Source organism: Balaenoptera acutorostrata, chromosome X (assembly GCF_949987535.1).
Source record: "Balaenoptera acutorostrata chromosome X, mBalAcu1.1, whole genome shotgun sequence".
Lineage (NCBI taxonomy): Eukaryota > Metazoa > Chordata > Mammalia > Artiodactyla > Balaenopteridae > Balaenoptera > Balaenoptera acutorostrata.
In genome coordinates this window covers 103577760-103600826 of record NC_080085.1, presented here as the reverse complement: position 1 = coordinate 103600826, position 23067 = coordinate 103577760, and the positions used below count along the sequence as shown (strand labels likewise).

General features: G+C 37.6%; 1 protein-coding gene across 1 annotated transcript in view; it reads right to left on the bottom strand.

Annotated features, from left to right (window-relative positions):
* The window catches only part of WDR44 (WD repeat domain 44), an 80683-nt gene that overhangs the window by 6618 nt on the left and 50998 nt on the right, over positions 1–23067 (bottom strand). Inside the window, exons 13-18 of the mRNA XM_007178371.3 lie at positions 13556–13669; positions 5427–5549; positions 2654–2845; positions 2346–2447; positions 2014–2129; positions 1004–1131 (exon numbers count right to left, since the gene is read on the bottom strand). Of these exons, the coding sequence (XP_007178433.2) occupies positions 1004–1131; positions 2014–2129; positions 2346–2447; positions 2654–2845; positions 5427–5549; positions 13556–13669 (775 nt within the window). The remainder of the gene's footprint in view (positions 1–1003; positions 1132–2013; positions 2130–2345; positions 2448–2653; positions 2846–5426; positions 5550–13555; positions 13670–23067) is intronic.

Sequence of the window (23067 nt, the reverse complement as noted above, 5' to 3'; positions counted from 1 at the left end):
TCACTGTTGATGGGAATGTAAATTGATACAGCCACTATGGAGAACAGTATGGAGGTTCCTTAAAAAACTAAAAATAGAACTACCATATGACCCAGCAATCCCACTACTGGGCATACACCCTGAGAAAACCATAATGCAAAAAGTGTCATGTACCACAATGTTCATTGCAGCTCTATTTACAATAGCCAGGACATGGAAGCAACCTAAGTGTCCATCGACAGATGAACGGATAAAGAAGATGTGGCACATATATACAATGGAATATTACTCAGCCATAGAAAGGAATGAAATTGAGTTATTTGTAGTGAGGTGGATGGACCCTGAGTCTGTCATACAGAGTGAAATAAGTCAGAAAGAGAAAAACAAATACCGTATGCTAACACATATATATGGAATCTAAAAATAATAAAAAAAATGGTTCTGAAGAACCTAGGGGAAGGACAGGAATCAAGATGCAGATGTAGAGAATGGACTTGAGGACATGGGGAGGGGGAAGGGTAAGCTGGGACGAAGTGAGAGAGTGGCATGGACATATATACTCTACCAAATGTAAAACAGATAGCTAGTGGGAAGCAGCCGCATAGCACAGGGAGATCAGCTTGGTGCTCTGTGACCACCTAGAGGGGTGGGATAGGGAGGGTGGGAGGGAGACGCAAGAGGGAAGAGATATGGGGATATATGTATATGTATAACTGATTCACTTTGTTATAAAGCAGAAACTAACACACCATTGTAAAGCAATTATACTCCAATAAAGATGTTAAAAAAAAAACAAGAAAAACAAAACCACATACAAGTTCTGAGATTGCATGACTTCTCAAATTTTAGACAAGTATAAGTTCTTCCTTGGTATAGAAAAATCAAACAAAGCCAATACAACGCGAAAGCAGTTAAAACTGCTAAACTGTCTCTCTGAAATAATGCCTATACAAATTTACTTATAATACATCTCCATTTTAACTTTATTCACTTATAAGACACATAAAAGTAGGCATTTACTTACCTTTAATACCTTCCCAAAAGTCATTACGATCTCTCCTCACTGAAGTAAACTTGCTTAAGTCATGGTAAGTACTCCAGATATAAACATACTTATCTTCTGAGCCACTAACGAGGTAACTAAAATCATGGCTACATTTAGGGAAGAAGGAAAAAAAAAAATCAAAGTTGTGGGTTTTTTTTAGGTTTCCCTCTACCAGATCTTCCCAGTTTGAGACACCTAAGAAAATAGCCAAGAGAACTTGTTGAAATACAGACTCCTAGTCTCACTCAAGAGGTTCTGAACGTGTAGGTTTGACATGGGTGGCCAGGGCATTAGTATTTTCACTGAAGCTCTAGGTAACTCCTGCTGGGTTAACCCACACTGGGATGAGTGCCTACTTAAGAGATAAAAGAGAGAAGCAGAATACTTTACCAATTAAATTACTGGGTAATTCAAGAAGAAAGGAGAACTGGTAAGAAAAGAGCTGAAATAAGGAGGGCTATAAAGGAAGAAAAGGTAGGTATTTCAGGAGAGCCTGCAGATCCCAAATTAACAGTTCAAATAATAATGATATGCAAAGGTGTAAGTACAGGACACTGTACTTTAGGGTCTTGAAATGCTTTATTAGCTTCTGTACCTAAAAGGATCAAGACCATGGGTGGGGTGGGGTGGGGTGGGGTGGGGTGGGGTGGGCGGTGGTGGGGTAAATCTCCTCTTAGAAAGCATACATGAAAGTACAAAAGCACAAATTCTGGAGCTGGGTCTTCTAATCCTGGTTCTGCAACTACCAGTGTGACTTTAGGCAAATTACTTAATTTTCTGGGTGTTGGTTTCTTCATCTGCAGAGCAGGGGCAATTCAAACTCTACCAAACACCTGGATAACGTAAGTATGACAGATAATATGAGACACCAGTTGTAAAACTGCAAAGTAACTAACAACACCATATAAACATAAGCCATAGATCAATGGAAAAATGGGAGTAGGGGAGAAATGTTCTGATCTCTTGGGAATTCCTCATTGCCAATTTACCTGAAACTTGCTTTGATCTGGCTGCTGCTGTTCACATAACCCTTATACTTCATGGACAGTGACAAATCTCTAAGATCATATAGTCTGATTCTGGAGTCATTTGAAGTTACCAGTATCTAAAAACAAATCAAAGGAAAAGTTAAAAATACCATCTTTTAATCTGTGCTAAGGTACAACCAAAAAAGGGTGTTAGACACATACAGAATATATCTCAAAACTAGAAAAAGCAATATGCCATAGGAAAGGAAATATATTCTTAGCTAAGATATGAAGAACTTACTTTCAGGAGTCTATATATAGTGTGGAGACAGATGGTTTTGAATACCTAGTACCTTATTTTCTCCAGGTAAAGGCTCAATGCCAGTAATTTTTCTTCCAACCTTGTTGCGCCCTCTGGTAGATCGGACATGTATCTGTGTGTGGTATTTCAAATGCTAAAAAAAAAAAATCACAATTTAAAAAGATCAGAATTAGAAAGAAACTCAAAGATCATCTGAGGCAACTCACAGACAAACATGGTATTATTTGTCCCAATTTACAGATAAGGCAGTTAAAGCCCAGAGAGGATACACCAACTTATTCCAAACCACAAAAGTATCTAAGTATTCAAGTATGTAATTTATACAAGACAGTCATTTACCTCTGTATCATAGAAAATACACCTGCCATCATATGTCCCAATCACTGCATATTTGCCATTCTGACAGAAATTTGCAGCTGTGATCAATTTTGTTTGACCATCTACTTCATTCCACAAAGCCACTTTTTTGTCAGGTATGTTCCAAAGGCGGAGCTTTCCATCCAATGACCCACTTAGAAAATACCTGTCATCCTAAAAATGTGACGAAAGAGGAAGCTTTCATTTTATCATATGAAGAAAAACTCATTAGCAAATCAATACATTAAGTCTATTAGAAATAATGTTAACATATATAGATTTCATTTTAAAAGTATTAAAGTAAGCATTATTTCAGTCACTAAAAATAACAACAATTAGAAACCTCAGTATTCATTTTGGAGAAATGACATTCTAATCACTTTATCATATCCTTAAACTGCTTTTCCCAAGGTATAGATGTTAATAGATAATGTGTTTGAGTATATATTGTGCAGGAGAAGGGTTCTGTGGTCAAATAAGTTTGAGAAATTCTTAGTTACAGAAAGTTAAACAGGATTCTCAGTTAACACGCACTCTGAATCTTTAACGGGTGACTTTTTTTGGGGTCAGGTAGGGACATCTAGCAGGGCTAGCAATTCAAGGAACATACTTTGGGAAACACTATCCTATAATGGTACATTTGCCCATACCCTCCTTAGGATACATGTAACAGATGGATAAAAGAGTAACTAATGCCAGTTAGCCCACAGAACCAGTCAATTTTTGGAACTCTGACACCCTGTCAGCAGAGAATTGCTTCACTATTTAAATTCTCAATCTCAAACCAGGGGTTCTCAGCTGGGGGCAACCTGGCCCCACAGGAGACATCTAGCAATGTCTGGAGACAGTTTTGATTGTCACAATTTAGAGGGTGGGGCGCTACTGACATCTAGTGGGTAGAGGCCAGGAATGCTGCTGAACAGCCTACAATGCACAGGACAGCCTTTCCTCTCTCTACGAAAAAGAATTATCCAACCCCAAATGCCATTAGTGCCAAGGTTTAGAAACCCTGTTCTAAACTAAACCAGGCCTACCATGAAGCTGCTCTAATTTTTGGTAACATAAGAATTAAAAAGAAAATAAAATAATTGGAATGCCAAAACAAGAAACAGATTTTCTTCTCCACTCAAGATTATTATTCTTACCCACTTCTCAAGCCCGTCAAGGATAACCTTCATAGAATAGGCATTTTTATGGCTATGGTACAGTAGGCTCAACTCAATGTCTACCAGCAGAAGTGCTGAACAAATAAAAATACTTCATCTTGGTCTTACAATTCAGAATTTTATTTACATACATATATACACGTGTATATATGTGTGTGTATCTTCATTTTGCTATTTCTTTTATAACTCTGCTTCCTTTCTTCTAGGTAACATTATTTGATAGAGTCATATTTCCTAGGAAAATGTCAACACCACCCCATTCTTCCCTAGCCCCTCTCATAAATTCTCCAGGTCAGTAGAATTTTTAGAAATAAGGCTTTTCAGTTTCCAAAATAAAATGAAATAAAAGTATAGGAAAATTATTGACTAAACAGAAACCTTAATAATAAAGTACTACATAGATAACTATTACCACCTAATACCCCTCTCTTTCCATCTTGATACATTATAGTTAAAATAGAGGTGGGGGGATTTTGCTCACAGGTGCTGACAGGGGTAAAATCTATCCTTTTGTTGCACCCTTAGGTGACAGGATGGGGGTATTATTTAGAAAGAAGCCTCGAAATCTTGATGGTCAAAACTGATACAGTATTAACATAGATTAAGCATTTTTAATTTTCAAAAGTTCTTAATAAAATCTTCTCTAAGGGTTCAGAATTATTACTGCCTATGTTATAAGCCTGCCCAGGGAGGGAAATTATATTGAGAGAAAAAAGTCATTCTTCTCTCTTAATTTGGGGAAGGAGAGAAAGAAATGTCAATATAATTGAAAGGTTGCATTAAAAAGACAATGGGTACTAAACACATAGAGATGAGGACATGATTGGAAATGTAATCATACACAAATGTAGTGGAGGGAAAGTCAAGGAGGGTCAGCTCAAGCCCTCCACTTATTTCAACCTAGCTAGTGAAGCAGCTCCAACACATGACATCCCTTGTGCTTACAGCTGCAAAGAAGTAAAACTACTCTAGCCTCATGCATTTGGTGGCTCTATCCTATAAGGGCATAAGATAGGTCTGGAGTCCATTACAGTAGATTTTTCTCCTTTAGTTGAAATCATATGAAATTCTTTCTAGAGGAAAGATATTAAAGGATTTTCTACATTGAAAATGAGTATGAAGGGATCTCAAGATTAACAATGTTTTCAGACCCGAAATAGGAATTCAGTCTAATTTGTAATGAATTTTGGTCTTTGCCTCTTTCAACCTTTTCCTCTTTGTCTCTTCCCTTCCTGACCCTCCTACAACTATTCCTGCCTATATGCTTCCCTTTCTCATTTATTTACCTGCCGTCTCTCTCCTCTTTAATAGGATAGTTTATTTCTTTATTTATGCCCTGCAGGTCTTATTAAAGATTTGGGATGACTTTTCACTGTCATATTTAGACTATAATATTTCCAGCTCTTCTAATGAAGATTAGCACAATATTTATTTCCTTTCTTACTTTTAAAGCAGAATGAAACACTAAATTAAGTTGCTCTTAACTATGTGGATACTAATAATTTTTTTCCTGTAGTCCAATTACCCTCCAGAGAAACCTGGTTCCCTCACCTTCCTCGTAGTATAACAAAAAACATGTAAATACTTACTCTTGGATGGAAAGCTATGGCAGTGACAAAATCTATATGCTGAAAACAGCAAAGGCATTCTCTTCTGGAAATGTGCCATAACCTGACTGTTTTATCCATTGAAGAAGAAAGCAGAAAGTAGTTCTATGGAGAAATTGACATTGATTATTTTATCACCATATGAAAAAAAATACTTACACCATAAAAGTGAACTTTTACTTTTAGGTATCTCAATAGTTTTGTCATTACTATTGTTATACGCAGCATCAGAAAGCACAAAGATATCCAATTCACTTGGACAATTCCATTTTTTTCCAAATAGTTAAATGCCATATTTCTTTGATTCTAAGACTTTTTCACATTACCTATTCTGAAATGAGGATGAATCTTATGACTTCTGTTGAAAGAAATCTGCCAGATGCCAACAGAGGACTAAGGTGTGCCTTGGCTGTTGGAGCCTGCATATACTATAAGTTAGCTATGAATGTAAGGCATCTATTCATTTGATCGTCACTTCAGTTATTTTCACATTGATAACACTGGTGAATTTTAACTCACATGAATTCCCTGTCACTTAAAATGCCTTCAAAAAGATTATCCTATAACGCAGCATGGAAATGAAAAGTTATTGTGCACCAGTCACACCTTAGGCAAGAAAATTAGAGAATAGAAATTGTCAAATGTCTCAGAATAGATCATAGAATTTTCAAAGCTAGAAGAGGGTAGTGTAACTGATTTAGGCATTATGATGGCCCATCACCCAGAAACCAAACATCTATCTGTCAAAAATTTCCAGCTGGATACATAAGGGGATAGGATTCCCAGGTGCTCGGCCCTGCCGGGCGCTGGGGCGCGAGACCAGATTTTGTAGGTCACTCCCTCTTGCAAGAACACCGGAATCACAACTAACTGCTGAACAATCATCGACAGGAAGACGCTGGAACTCACCAAAAAAGATACCCAACATCCAAAGACAAAGGAGAAGCCACAGTGAGACGGTAGGAGGGGTGCAATCACAATAAAATCAAATCCCATAACTGCTGGGTGGGTGACTCACAAACTGGAGAACTCTTATACCACAGAAGTCCACCCACTGGAGTGAAGGTTCTGAGCCCCACGTCAGGCTTCCAAACCTGGGGGTCCAGCAATGGGAGGAGGATTTCCTAGAGAATCAGACTTTGAAAGCTAGCGGGATTTGATTGCAGGACTTTGACAGGACTGGGACAAACAGAGACTCCACTCTTGGAGGGCACACACAAAATACTGTGCACATCAGGACCCAGGGGAAGGAGCAGTGACCCCATAGGAGACTGAACCAGACCTACCTGCTAGTGTTGGAGGGTCACCTGAAAAGGCAGGGGGTGGCTGTGTCTCACCGTGAGGACAAGGACACTGGCAGCAGAAGTTCTGGGAAGTCCTCCTTGGCGTGAGCCCTCCCAGAGTCTGCCATTAGCCCCACCAAAGACCCCGGGTAGGCTCCAGTGTTGGGTCGCCTCAGGCCAAACAACCAACAGGGAGGGAACCCAGCCCCACCCTTCAGCAGACAAGTGGATAAAAGTTTTACTGAGCTTCTGCCCACCAGAGCAACAGCCAGCTCTACCCACCACCAGTCCCTCCCATCAGGAAACTTGCACAAGCCTCTCAGATAACCTCATCCACCAGAGGGCAGACAGCAGAAGCAAGAAGAACTACAATCCTGCAGCCTGTGGAACAAAAACCACATTCACAGAAAGTAGACAAGATGAAAAGGCAGAGGGCTATATACCAGATGAAGGAACAAGATAAAACCCCAGAAAAACAACTAAATGAACTGGAGACAGGCAACCTTCCAGAAAAAGAATTCAGAATAATGATAGTGAAGATGATCCAGGACCTCAGAAAAAGAATGGAGGCAAAGATCGAGAAGATGCAAGAAATGTTTAACAAAGACCTAGAAAAATTAAAGAACAAACAAACAGAGATGAACAATACAATAACTGAAATAAAAAATACACTAGAAGGAATCAATAGCAGAATAACTGAGGCAGAAGAACGGATAAGTGACCTGGAAGACAGAATGGTGGAATTCACTGCTGTGGAAAAGAACAAAGAAAAAAGAATGAAAAGATATGAAGACAGCCTAAGAGACCTCTGGGACAACATTAAACACAACAACATTTGCATTATAGGGGTCCCAGAAGGAGAAGAGAGAGAGAAAGGACCAGAGAAAATATTTGAAGAGATTATAGTCAAAAACTTCCCTAACATGGGAAAGGAAATAGCCACCCAGGTCCAGGAAGCGCAGAAAGTCCCATACAGGATAAACCCAAAGAGAAACACGCCAAGACACATAGTAATCAACTTGGCAAAAATTAAAGACAAAGAAAAATTATTGAAAGCAGCAAGGGAAAAATGACAAATAACATACAAGGGAACTCCCATAAGGTTAACAGCTGATTTCTCAGCAGAAACTCTACAAGCCAGAAGGGAGTGGCATGATATACTTAAAGTGATGAAAGGGAAGAACCTACAACCAAGATTACTCTACCCGGCAAGGATCTCATTCAGACTCGATGGAGAAATCAAAAGCTTTACAGATAAGCAAAAGCTAAGAGAATTCAGCACCACCAAATCAGCTCTACAACAAATGCTAAAGGAACTTCTCTAAGTGGGAAACACAAGAGAAGAAAAGGCCCTACAAAAACAAACCCAAAACAATTAAGAACATGGTCATAGGAACATACATATCGATAATCACCTTAAACGTGAATGGATTAAATGCTCCAACCAAAAGACACAGGCTCGCTGAATGGATACAAAAACAAGACCCATATATATGCTGTCTACAAGAGACCCACTTCAGACCTAGGGACACATACAGACTGAAAGTGAGGGGATGGAAAAAGATATTCCATGCAAATGGAAATCAAAAGAAAGCTGGAGTAGCAATACTCACATCAGATAAAATAGACTTTAAAATAAAGAATGTTACAAAAGACAAGGAAGGACACTACATAATGATCAGGGGATCAATCCAAGAAGAGGGTATAACAATTATAAATATACATGCACCCAACATAGGAGCACCTCAACACATAAGGCAACTGCTAACAGCTATAAAAGAGGAAATCGACAGTAACACAATAATAGTGGGGGACTTTAACACCTCACTTAAACCAATGGACAGATCATTCAAACATTCCATCCAAAAACAGCAGATTACACTTTCTTCTCAAGTGTGCACAGAACATTCTCTAGGATTGATCACATCGTGGGTCACAAATCAAGCCTCACTAAATTTAAGAAAACTGGAATCATATCAAGCATCTTTTCTGACCACAATGATATGAGACTAGAAATCAATTACAGGGAAAAAAGCGTAAAAAAGACAAACACATGGAGGCTAAACAACACATTACTAAATAACCAAGAGATCACTGAAGAAATCAAAGAGGAAATCAAAAAATACCTAGAGACAAATGACAATGAAAACACGACGACCCAAAACCTATGGGATGCAGCAAAAGCAGTTCTAAGAGGGAAGTTTATAGCAATACAATCCTACCTCAAGAAACAACAAACATCTCAAATAAACAATCTAACCTTACACCGAAACGAACTAGAGAAAGAAGAACAGACAAAACCCAAAGTTAGTAGAAGGAAAGAAATCATAAAGATCAGAGCAGAAATAGATGAAATAGAAACGAAGAAAACAATAGCAAAGATCAATAAAAAGAGAAGCTGGTTCTTTGAGAAGATAAACAAAATTGATAAACCATTAGCCAGACTCATCAAGAAAAAGAGGGAGAGGACTCAAATCATTAAAATTAGAAATGAAAAAGGAGAAGTTACAACAGACATGGCAGAAATACAAAGCATCCTAAGAGACTACTACAAGCAACTCTATGCCAATAAAATGGACAACCTGGAAGAAATGGACAAATTCTTAGAAAGGTATAACCTTCCAAGACTGAACCAGGAAGAAATAGAAAATATGAACAGACCAATCACAAGTAATGAAATTGAAACTGTGATTAAAACTCTTCCAACAAACAAAAGTCCAGGACCAGATGGCTTCATAGGTGAATTCTATCAAACATTTAGAGAAGAGCTAACACCCATGCTTCTCAAACTCTTCCAAAAAGTTGCAGAGGAAGGAACACTCCCAAACTCATTCTATGAGGCCACCATCACCCTGATACCAAAACCAGACAAAGATACTACAAAAAAAGAAAATTACAGACCAATATCACTGATGAATATAGATGCAAAAATCCTCAACAAAATACTAGCAAACAGAATCCAACAGCACATTAAAAGGATCATACACCATGACCAAGTGGGATTTATCCCAGGGATGCAAGCATTCTTCAATATACGCAAACCAATCAATGTGATACACCATATTAACAAACTGAAGAAGAAAAACCATATGATCATCTCAATAGATGCAGAAAAAGCTTTTGACAAAATTCAACACCCATTTATGATAAAAACTCTGCAGAAAGTGGGCATAGAGGGAACCTACCTCAACATAATAATGGCCATATACGATAAACACACAGGAAACATCATTCTCAATGGTGAAAAACTGAAAGCATTTCCTCTAAGATCGGGAACAAGACAAGGATGTCCACTCTCACCACTATTATTCAACATAGTTTTGGAAGTTCTAGCCACGGCAGTCAGAGAAGAAAAAGAAATAAAAGGAATACAAATTGGAAAAGAAGAAGTAAAACTGTCACTGTTTGCAGATGACATGATACTATACATAGAGAATCCTAAAGATGCTACCAGAAAACTACTAGAGCTAATCAATGAATTTGGTAAAGTAGCAGGATACAAAATTAACGCACAGAAATCTCTTGCATTCCTATACACTAATGATGAAAAATCTGAAAGAGAAATTAAGGAAACACTCCCATTTACCACTGCAACAAAAAGAATAAAATACCTAGGAATAAACCTACCTAGGGAGACAAAAGACCTGTATGAAGAAAACTGTAAGACACTGATGAAAGAAATTAAAGATGTTACCAACAGATGGAGAGATATACCATGTTCTTGCATTGGAAGAATCAATATTGTGAAAATGACTATACTACCCAAAGCAATCTACAGATTCAGTGCAATCCCTATCAAACTACCAATGGCATTTTTCACAGAACTAGAACAAAAAATTTCACCATTTGTGTGGAAACACAAAAGACCCCAAATAGCCAAAGCAATCTTGAGAAAGAAAATGGAGCTGGAGGAATCAGGCTCCCTGACTTCAGACTATACTACAAAGCTACAGTCATCAAGACAGTATGGTACTGGCACAAAAAAAGAAACATAGATCAATGGAACAGGATAGAAAGCCCAGAGAGAAACCCACGCACATATGGTCACCTTACTTTTGATAAAGGAGGCAAAAATATACAATGGAGAAAAGACAGCCTCTTCAATAAGTGGTGCTGGGAAAACTGGACAGCTACATGTAAAAGAATGAAATTAGAACACTTCCTAACACCATACACAAAAATAAACTCAAAATGGATTAAAGACCTAAATGTAAGGCCAGACACTATAAAACTCTTAGAGGAAAACATAGGAAGAACCCTCTTTGACAGAAATCACAGCACGATCTTTTTTGATCCACCTCCTAGAGAAATGAAAATAAAAACAAAACTAAACAAATGGGACCTAATGAAACTTAAAAGATTTTGCATATCAAAGGAAAGTATAAGCAAGACGAATAGACAACCCTCAGAATGGGAGAAAATATTTGCAAACGAATCAACGGACAAAGGATTAATCTCCAAAATATATAAACAGTTCATGCAGCTCAATATTAAAAAAACAAGCAACCCAATCCAAAAATACATACTTATTAAATAAATGAAATTAAATAGCTTTCTTGAACCAAGCATGATCTTACAAGTCAAAAAAATTAGATTCAGATCTAAGTTCTACCCATAACTAGTTTTGTGATCTTGGATGGGTCAGAGGCCCAGTCTCTAATCCACAGTATGGAATATCAGCTACCTCACAGCACTGTTATTTTCAGTATTAACAAGGTAATTCTTATTACGTGGCACAAAATAAGTCTTCAACAAACTGAAAACCCACTATAAACATCAACTGTGCTAGATACTGAAGAGAAACAACAGTGAAGTAAGAGCTGATCCCTACTCTTGAGGTGCTTAGAATCTTGTTGCCAATAAGACATAGAAATGTACATAGATAAACAGTTAAGTAAAAAAGAAAGTTTAAGAAAAGAGCACACAGACAGATGAAGGCCTTAAGAACAAAAACTGAGGTTTCCTGGAGAAGAAATTCTGCCTTAAGACTCCAGCATGAATGTACAACAAGGTGACTAGAGTTAACAACGCTGCATTATATACTTGCAAGTCGCTAAGAGAGTAGATCTTAAATGTTCTCACCACAAAAAAAAGGTAACTATTTATGGTGATGAATGTGTTAATTACGCTTATTGTAGTAATCATTTCCCAATATGTAAGTATATCAAATCATCACTGTGTACACCTTAAACTTACACAGTGTTTTAATTACATCTCGATAAAGCTGGGAAAAAAACCCCAAAAAACTTCAGTGTGACTCCGGCTGAGTTTTCAATGCCTGCCTTACAAATTTCAAATTTGCCTGCCCCAACAACTGTGTGAGCCAATTCCTTAAAATAAACCTCCTATGTACGTATTTCCTCTTGGTTCTGTTACTCTGGAGAACACTGACTGATACAGTGATCGATGGAGAATTAATATCTTCAGTTGGTGTTACATTTCACAAAAAATATTGGTTTGCTTTAACAAAGTAAAATGAGTGCAGGGTTCCCAATTAGGTGCTTTGTACTTCTTATTCTAGATGAATACGATTATCAGATTAAGGACACTTTAAATTTCCATCTTCCGACAACTCAGATTTCACACAGGGTGGGGAGAGAGTACAAAGATACAACTGGGGCTCAATTCAAAACCAGACTACCAGGTGAGGCCCAAGCTTGTTCCAGGAGGTTAGAGAAAAACGTTATGAAATGCACCCATAACATCTAAACAAATATGATAGGAACATAATTCATAAATGGAGTGATTCAAAGCTGGAGCTCAGGGAAAGGCTGACTTGCCAATATATACCAGTGATATCTTCGTGATATAGTTAAAATATATGGGCATCACCGGTATCCTTGCTAGTATTTTGCTAACTCAGATGACTTTTCTCAATTTAAAGCTTTTAAATATTACTTTCCCCCACAAATTCTTAATATATTTTAGATTTTGATTACTGACAAATTTTAATACAAAGAAAGTGTAAGGAATCATGCAAAAATTCCAAAAACTGCTTCATGCTTCAAAAACCTTAAATAAAATTTAAAATATCTCTTAAAAATTTTGCAAACTTCTAAGATATTTGATTGGTGGCAAAATAGCCCCTCTACTTTTAAATTTTGCTCTAAGGAAAAAAAAATTACAAAATGAAGACTTACCATTGATCTGCAGAATATAATTATTAAACCTAAATTAATAATTTCATGAATGTAGCAGATTATCCCCAAAACAGTCTTGATTAGATAGGGCAGACTTCACCTTTGTAGCTGAAGTCATATCCATTTTGCTGAGGATAGTTACTTTGTAAAACTATTTTATAAAAGAAGCAAATACGAGTATATAGACAGATCCAGATAGAAGCTGTTAAGTAATATAAACATTTTCTTATTAGCCTAATCTGACGTTTCTCTTTTTTAACTTTGATTAATTTGTAACTCCCACAAAGTATATACAAACATTCAAACACCTGACTGTGACAATCATACAAATAAAACATTTGTTTTTATCCTAAAATAGTTACATAGAATACAAAATTCAAATAAGAATTTCTTACTTTAGGACTTCTATGGTGGCGCAGTGGTTAAGAATCCACCTGCCAATGCAGGGGACATGTGTTCGATCCCTGGTCCGGGAAGATCCCACATGCCGCGGAGCAACTAAGCCCGTGTGCCAAAACTACTAAGCCCACATGCTGCAACTACTGAAGCCTCTGCGCCTAGAGCCTGTGCTCCGCAACAAGAGAGGCCCATGCACCGCAACGAAGAGTGGCCCCTGCTCGCCGCAACTAGAGAAAGCCCGTGCACAGAAACAAAGACCCAACGCAGCCAAAAAAAAAGAATTTCTTACTTTAGACCATGAAAGATCAAGGAGATCAGCAGTATGTCCTTTATATTTGCAAAACGGCCGTTGTCGAAATGGTGCATTTTTATCATCTGGGTCTTCATCAGCTCCACTGCATACCTATTTAGACATGAAAACAAATGTTAAAACTAGAAAAACAAAAGCTTCATACTCTTCCCACCCCATCTGTTCTCTCATCATTTTATATGATGCCTGATTGAAATCTTGATCCACTAAAAGCTGACTCCCCTTTATGTTGAATCTACTACTTATTACTTCCTCACCTCCTTGTCCTAATAAACCAGGATCATCCCTGAAGACATCGTGCTATCACAATCTTTCCCTCCCTAACAGAGACCCCACTTTGTCCTTTTTTGAGCATCTCTTCCTTTAGGAGAGGTGGGAGCCAGCACCAGGGGGTGATCACGACTGGTCTAAGCTAATTAAGATGAGCTCACTCCCCTTTCCAGTGATGACTGGCTTAGGCATGGGCATATGCTATAATTTTCATCAAATAGACATGAAGGCAAGTCCATCTGGGGGATGAGGTGATAGGGGAGGCTTCTAGAAAGATTTCCTCACTCTTAAAAGGGGGTATACTAAAGGGACCTTCCTCTTTCCTGCCTCTGAACATTGTTGTCTGCATGTGACACCTAAGACAGTAGTAGTCATCTTACTACCATGAGGGGACCAAGCCCAGGAGAACAATAGATAAAGAACAGCAAAGCAAGAGGATGGAAGGACCTCGTGTTCCTGATGACACTACTGAGCTGCTGAATTAACCAACCCTAGAGCCGCCTTACCTCCAGACTGGCTTCCTCATTGTTAAGCCATTTTCAGTTGGATTTCTGTTATTTGAAGTCAAAAGCATCCTGACAGGTAGAGGTAGGTAGAAAATAATGCCATACATGTGTGCCGTGCATTTAGTTTACAACATGCTTTTGTATTCATTACCTGAATGAATCCTAACGACTCTGTGAGGTAGGTATTACCATTATGAGGATGAAGAAATTAAGAAAAAAAACTGAGAATCAAAGAGGTCAAAATAACATATTAAAAGTCACGCAGCCACCTGTGAACAGCAGAACCAAAGCAAAGGTACAAGTCATCTAACTGTAAGTCCAGAGGTTGTTCCTCAAATGTTTTAGAGGATGTCACTTGAGCAAAAATACGGAATGTTAGCTAAGCCTTGCATATTTAGGGAAGGGTAGGTAGGATGATGAGGATGGAGAAAAACGTATATGGAGATAAAGCAGGGGATTAGGGTAGAAAGGTACTTTGAGACCAGATCATAAAGAGCCTTGGATTTGTGGCTTAAAAATTCAGACATTCTAAGGTGATGGAGAGCCAACACAGGTTTCTGAAAAGGAAAAATAACACAGTCTGACTGGGGCTTTAGAAAGAGAATGCTGGGCAATAATGTAAAAGATGGTTTGGAAAGAGAGTCGGGGCAGGAAAAGCAGTCAGTAAGTTTAAGTAAGAATAACGAGGGCTTAAATAGGACAGTGGCCATGGGGATAGATAAAAACTACCACTGCTATCTGTTAACAACTTTACGGTTTATAAAAACATCTTCACATTCACTGTGGAGGTAGACCAGCAACACAGATGCCCTGACCCTTTGCCAAACACTCCTAATCCTAGACGATTACAGGTACTTCCCCTAATTTTACTGCTAGATTAGTGAGCACTGCTGGAAGACAAAACTAAACAGGCTTCTTGCCCTGTTACATAAAATTCAACTTTTTGTTTAATAAACATTTTCATTTCATTAACTCCTCAGCATATTTCCCCTAGCTGTGATCCCAGATCTTTTTTTTCCTCCTTAATCATCCATTTTCTTTTCATTGTACTCTACATATTTTCAAAATACTTAAATAATGTATTTTTGATTATAAAGTAATATACATGCTCAGTATAGACAATTCAGAAAACACAGAAAGTAGAAAAACTAAAATTAAAACCACCTATAATCTGCTAAAATTTTGGCCATCTTCAATCTTTCATTTTTTAAAAACATAATTGAAATCACATTGTACACATGATTCAGTATCTTCCTTTTTATTTTACATGAGCACTTTCTGTATTTCACTCTTTGGAAACATTTACTAGCTGCATATGGATGCACCATAATTTAATCATTTCCAATTTGTTGGTAATTTAGACATTTCCAATTTTTCGCTAAATAGCAATTCAACAAACATCCTGGAGCATGAACCTTTATCCCTATTTTATTATTTGTTTATCCTAATAGAAGGGTCAAAAGGCTTAAACCATAGACTTTTATAGTATCCTCTGTTGTTTGTCTTAATAAAATCAGGTAAGTTTATTAAAGAAAATTTTAGAAATACAGAGAAGTATAAAGAATCAAATAAAAAAATGAGGTAAAACCCTACCAGCTAGTGATAACTACTAGTTATAATTTAGTGTATTTCTTTAAAATTTTAAAATCTATAAATATTTATAGATATCTTTAGTCAAGATTAGGATATTATATCTATTTTTTCATTCTATTTTCACTTTACAATTTATTTAGAATATTTTAAATGTCATCAGGTAGTCTTTGAAAAGAATTTAAGGACTGCATAGTATTATACTGTATGGATTATACCATAGTTTTTATTTTCCAACTATTAAAAATTCAGTTTGTTTAAATTTTAGCTACTGTGAGAACATTAATATGAAAATCCTCTTACATCTTCGGGCATACATGATCATTTCTTTATGATAGATTTTTAAAGGGAGAATTACCAAGTGAAATGTTATATATTTTATCTATATCTATATCTCTCTGAATAGATATCTATATGTAGAGAGGTATTTATATCTCTATGTAAATATAATGTATATATAAAACTTTATTATGAACATTTCAAATATACATAGAAGTAGACAGTATAATGAACCCCATGCATCCATCACCTGTTTTAATGATTATCAACATTTTATTCACCTTGTTTTTTCAATCCTCCCACTTTTATCTATTTGCTTATTTTTGCTGGAGCAGTTAAAGCAAAATCTAAACATCATTCATTTTATCTGTAAATATTCTATATGTATCTCTAACTAGTAATCTTTTAAATTTAACTACCATTACATTATCATACCTAAAAAAATACCATCTGTATCATCAAATATCAAATCCATATCCAAATAATCTAAAAATGTCACTTAGAGTTGGATTGCTTTGAAAACTTGTAAGCCTTTTGATATTTATTCACACTTACTATATACCAGATGTGGTATGTTACTTGAAATACCAAAATAAATATTTCTTATCTGCTTATAATCTATTCTCAGTATTTAAAAGCCAGAATAAAATATGTCAGATTATCATTCTCTGTTCAAAAACCCTCCATTGGCTTCTTTCTCAGAGCAAAAGCCAAAGTCCTTGCAGTGGCCTACACTTTATGACTGGCCCATCTACACCTCCGTGACTTCATTTTCTACTACTCATCTCCTTGCTCACTGGCTCCAGCTACCCAGGCCTCAGTGCTATTTCCTGAACATACCAGGACTCCTGCCTTATCACAGTTTCACTCGCCTCCACCTGGAATGTTCTTCTCCTCCAGATAACCAGATGATCCCTCTCTCACCTCCTTCAGATTCTCCTCAAATGACAACTTCTCAGTGAAGCTTTGCTTGTCCACCATATTTACCTCCTGTCACCCCGCTTTATCTGCTTTATTTTTCTCCACGAAATTTATCACCTTCTAATATATTACAAAATTTACTTGTTTTGTTTCTGTCTCCCACCACTAGAATAAGCTTCATAACAATAGATTTTTTTTGTTTCTTCTGTTCACTACTATATCCCCAACTCTTAGAACAATGATAAATACACAGTAGACACTCAATAAATATTTGTGGACTAAATGAAGACATAGTGCCAGACCTTCAGATGCCAACTAGTGGAGCATAATGGTTAAGAGCATAAGCTCTAAAGACAGATCAGAGCTGGGTTCTAATTCTGTTGCTGTATCTACCAACTGTGTGAAACTGGTGTGTTACTCAATATCTCTAAGCATTTTCTTCATCTGTAAAATAGGGTTCTTAATAGTACTTCACAACACTACCAGGGTTGTTGTGAGGTGAAGTAAGACATAAAATGTACTTAGCAAAGTACATGGCACATAGTAAGGGTCATAAAATGTTAGCTGTTGTTACATAAATTGATATAGTATACAGTAAGTGCTTTTAACAGAACTATGGGCAAAGTACCATGGGAACAGTGAGGGAGCATATGAATAAATTACTCAATGAGAGCTGAGGTCAGGCTGATCTCTGAAAGACTGAGTCATCTAAGGAATTTAGACTTAATTCTATAGGAAAAAAGAGAGCCAAAAGGAGTGCTTAAAACAGGAGAGTAACATGATGAGACTTGTTTTACAGGAAAGTAATTCTGCTGGCATAATTTTATCCATAATTCTGTGGATAAAAGACTGGAATCTGGGAGAACAGCTATAGTGGTCCAAGTAAGAGATAAAGGCCTGGATTGTTAACAGTGGAAATGAAAGAAATGGCCAGATTCCAAAGACATTTCTGAGACCAAGCGGGCAGGATCTGGTAAATGAGCAGACACTGAAGGGAGAGGAGAGAGTGAAAAGTGATCACAGTTTCTAACTCAGGAGATGGTATGGGTGTTAAATAATGAACTGATATCAAGTATGCATACCATCAAAGGAGTGGTTTTCTCAGGAAAATGATACTTAATTCTGTTTTGGGCATATATTATCGGGTTGGCCAGAAGGTTCATTTGGTTTTCCCCATAAGATGGCTCTAGTAGCACTTAGTTGTCTTTAACTTCATTTGAAACAATTTTATTAGATTGTATGTGACAGCTGTCATATCAGTGTGCATTTAAAAAAAGACTTATCAAAATTGGTGAATTTTTGTGTAGCCATTTTAATATTGAAGATGGAAGAAAAAAAGCAACGTTTTTGGCATATTATGTTTTATTATTTCAAGAAAGGTGAAAACACAACCGAAACACAAAAAAGGATTTGTGCAGTATATGGAGAAGGTGCTGTGACTGATCGAACGTGTCAAGAGTGGTTTGCGAAGTTTTGTGCTAGAGATTTCTCGCTGGTCGATGCTCCAAGGTCGGCTAGACCAGTTGAAGTTGATAGCGATGAAATTGAGACATTTATTGAGAACAATCAACGTTATACCACGCGGGAGATAGCTGACATACTCAAAATATCCAAATCAAGCGTTGAAAATCATTTGCACCAGTTTGATTATGTTCACCGCTTTGATGTTTGGGTTCCACGTAAGTTAAGCGGAAAAAAAACTTCTTGACAGTATTTCTGCATGCAATTCTCTACTTAAACGTAATGAAAACGTTCTGTTTTTAAAACAAATTGTGACAGGAGATGAAAAGTGAATACTGTACAATAATGTGGAATGGAAGCGATCGTGGGGCAAGCGAAATGAACCACCACCAACCACACCAAAGGCCGGTCTTAATCCAAACAAGGTGATGTTATGTATATGGTGGGATTGGAAGGGAGTCCTCTATTATGAACTCCTTCCAGAAAACCAAACGATTAATTCCAACAAGTACTGCTCTCAATCAGACCAACTGAAAGCAGCACTCGACGAAAAGCGTCCAGAATTAGTCAACAGAAAATGCATAATCTTCCATCAGGATAACGCAAGACTGTATGTTTCTTTGATGACCAGGCAAAAACTGTTACGGCTTGGCTGGGAAGTTCTGATTCATCCACCATATTCACCAGACATTGTGCCTTTGGATTTCCATTTATTTAGGTCTTTACAAAATTCTGTTAAAGGAAAAAATTTCAATTCCCTGGAAGACTGTAAAAGGCACCTGGAACAGTTCTTTGCTCAAAAAGATAAAAAGTTTTGGGAAGACGGAATTATGAAGTTGCCTGAAAAATGGCAGAGGGTAGTGGAACAAAAGGGTGAATACGTTGTTCAATAAAGTCCTTGGTGAAAATGAAAAATGTGTCTTTTATTTTTACTTAAAAACTGAAGGCACTTTTTGGCCAATGCAATATCATTGTTGATGTCTGTCTTCTCCCATGCATTGCTCGTTGGTATGAATTATCCATTGCATCTTTATATTTTCAGTGCCTAACACACTGTCGACGTTTAAAAATTGCTTGTTGATTGAACCAAATCTAAATCAGTGCATATTTTTAATAAATACCACATATGTACAATTTCATAAAAATTCCCTCTCATTCCCTTACAGTTAAGCCCTTTCATCCATTTTAGACTCTAATGATTTTGAAGGGGATCAGAATATGTCACCCCCAAATATGCCCCTTTGCCTAAGGATTATTTTGAGCTGAAGGCAACTAAGAGGAAACAGACACAAGAAAAAGTCTCTGCCCTCCCCCTTTCTACCTGAAAGCAGAGCATAAAATGCCCTTTGTGAAGGTGTCTCCCCCTCACCTCTCCCTTACCAGGAAGAGGAGAATCAATCTTATCTGCCTAAACAGAACCTTACTAAATTACCCTTATCTTCCATTAGTTTCCCCCAGTAGATTTACCTTCCCACAATTTACCGCCCCTAAAAGCCTAAACTTCTTTTTCTTTATCTTGTCACTTTTCCACAAATTTCTTGCTCTTTGTTAAAATGATATATAAGCGCCTAGGTCTAACAGCTTCTTTGGGTCTTCACTATTCTTCTAGGAAGGCCTCCATATGCATACGTAATAAACCGTTTCTCCTCTTAACCTGTCTTTTGTTAGGTTATTTCGTAGTTCCCAGCCACAGAACCTAAGAGGGTAGAGGAAATTTTTTCCTCCCCTACAATCTACTCTCAAAAATTCTAAGCAGAAGTTAAATGCTGTAACACCCATATTGATATTCCACTAATCAAGTGCACCAAACAGATTTATCCAAGAAAAACATTAATTTTTAGGTAGATAGCATATTTACAACTTCTAGTGTCAAGAAGAAATGTTACAAGTCTGTAGCATAATGGAGCAAACTAAATACGCCGCTCTTCCTTACATTTACTGAGCTACTTTTGGAAATCAATAGAAACAGAGAGCATAAGAGCCAGAATTCTAGGCTTGGCATGACCAACGAGTAGGTGAGTGATCTTGGGTGCATCACTTTGTATGCCCAACTGTACAATAGGTACTTTTATGTATTCTATTTTACATGGATGCTAAGAAGGCAAGAGTAAAAACGTATCAAAAGAGATAAATATAAGATATCACTATCATGAGAAAAAAGAAAAAAAGAACACACATATCAGGGAAATAAACTCCGCTGTGCTTACTGTGCCTCACTGCAGCGAGTACTAGGTTAAAGACAAAAGCATATGAAACAGAGGCTTCTTTTAACTGTCCCCATACAGAATGACAGAAGTGAAAGGAACCCCAAAGTATCTTTTCCTGAAAACAATAGATATAAATGATACTCAACTACTCCAGAAAAAAGGCTCAGTACTCCAGGGGCTCAGTACTTTTTGGGTCAAAGAACTACTACGCTCATTTTTTTTTTTTGGCCACACCACGAGGCATGTGGTATATTAGTTGCCCGACCAGGGATAGAACCCATGCCCCCTGAGTTGGAAGCGCGGAGTCCCCAACCCACTGCAACTCCAGGGAAGTCCCTATGCTCCTCATTTAAAAGGTGTTCTATTCAAACAAGATTGGGAGTTACTTAGGGGTATTTTTTGGGGGGGGGGGGCGGGGATGGAAGTAGTTAAGAATCTGTAAGTAGGATTGTTAAAATAAGCATAATATAAGATAGTACAAATAGTCTCTGTTTTTAATAGTAATCAAGGCCTGGAAACTTTATGGTAAATTAAACTAATAAAAGCAAATCCTTTTCCCCTAAAGCAAAGTGGTTAAAATTTTCACTGCTACATTCGTCAGTGAAGGCTTTATGGAAGAAGTGGGCCTTGAAGAATGGGCAAGTTTTAAGTAGAAAAAAGGGAGACCGCAGGCATCCAGATAAGGGGAATAGGAATGAATGAAAGGCACGGAAGCAGGAATTCAACACTGATTTAGGCCTACCACAGTCAGGCATGGGGTTAGGTTCCAAGGATACTAAGATCTGTGAAGTACAGTTCTTTGCCTTAAATCAGCCCTGAGCCTAGCCAGAGGGACAAACTGCCAAGGAAGGCATGGTAAATAATATCAGTGTCAAAGTACATATGATGTACTGTCAGAACACAAGTGAGGAACAATTTTGTCTGCTTGATTCAGGGAAAATAATAAGAGAAGATAAGATATTTGAGCTGAATCTTGAAGGATGAGTAGGGCTTTGCCCTGTAAGGAAAGGGGACAGGGAGGGAATTCCTGGCAAAGCAAACAACATGAACAAAGACATGAAAGTGAAAGAGTGTTTAGGATACAGACCTATATCTGGCATGGCAAGTAGGATGCACAGGTACTAGGGAATTAGAACTGAGTTAAAAAGGTAAGATGAGGTAATATCAGGAAGAATGGTGACAAGGAGCCACCAGAAGACTTTAAATCACAAAATGGCACAGATCTGTATTTTGACAAAAAAAAAAAAAAAGGGAATCTCCTGGAGGTCCAGTGGTTAGGACTCCATGCTTTCACTGCAGGGGGCACAGGTTTGATCCCGCATGCCACGTGGTGTGGCCAAAAAAAAAAAGCTGGTGGCAGTAGAGACCAGCGACAGAAAAACCAACTAGGAGGCTACAGCAAGCATTTAAATGAGAGTCAAGGACCTAGACGAGGTGAGTAATGAGGGGTCAGATTCCATGAGCATTTGTAGGAGGAGGTAGAGTGGATAGAATTTTTAACTAATTTAGTATGTGGGTAAGGAAGAAAAAGTAATAGAGTGTTTCTGAGTTAAAAAGGTAACTTATGGATGTTGATGCCATTAAAGAAGGCTCAAAACAGGAGAAGCAGGGTTGTGGGTAGATAATAATAAAACTATTTCCGCGAATGACCATTAATATCTAGCCAGTTGCTCAAGCTGGACACCTGGGAATCATCCTAGGCTACTCACTTACTACCCCAGGTAGTCAGTCATTAAGTCCTTCTTTTATATTTCTCAAATTCAGCTCCTCTTTATGGTTTCTAGACTCACTGCTATCATAATCTACCATAATCGAAGTACTCATTTCTCTCTGGGGTTGAGAGCCTCTTAAGTGGTCTCCCTGTCTCTAGCCAGGAGCCCCCATCCAATCTATCTTTTACACTGCTACGAGAATGCTCATTCCAAAACAAAAATCTGAACATTTTAATTCAGCTTCTGACCCAAACCCCTCAAAGCCCATCTTCCCCTAGTGCCTTGAGGATAAAGTTCATATGTTTTGGTTTAACACAAAAAGCCACTGAAAATACCAATCCTGCCTACCTTTCCTACAACTCTCACACATGCACCCTTTGCTCCAGCCAGGTTGTACCTTTAACATGCCATGTCGTTTCAGCCTCCATGCCTTTGCACTTGCTATTTGCTCTGATACGCCCCTTCCTTCCCTCACATAGTTGATTCCTCGTTCAAAGCCTCCAGGGAGCTTTTCCTGACACCCTGATTCATAAGGCTAACTTGTA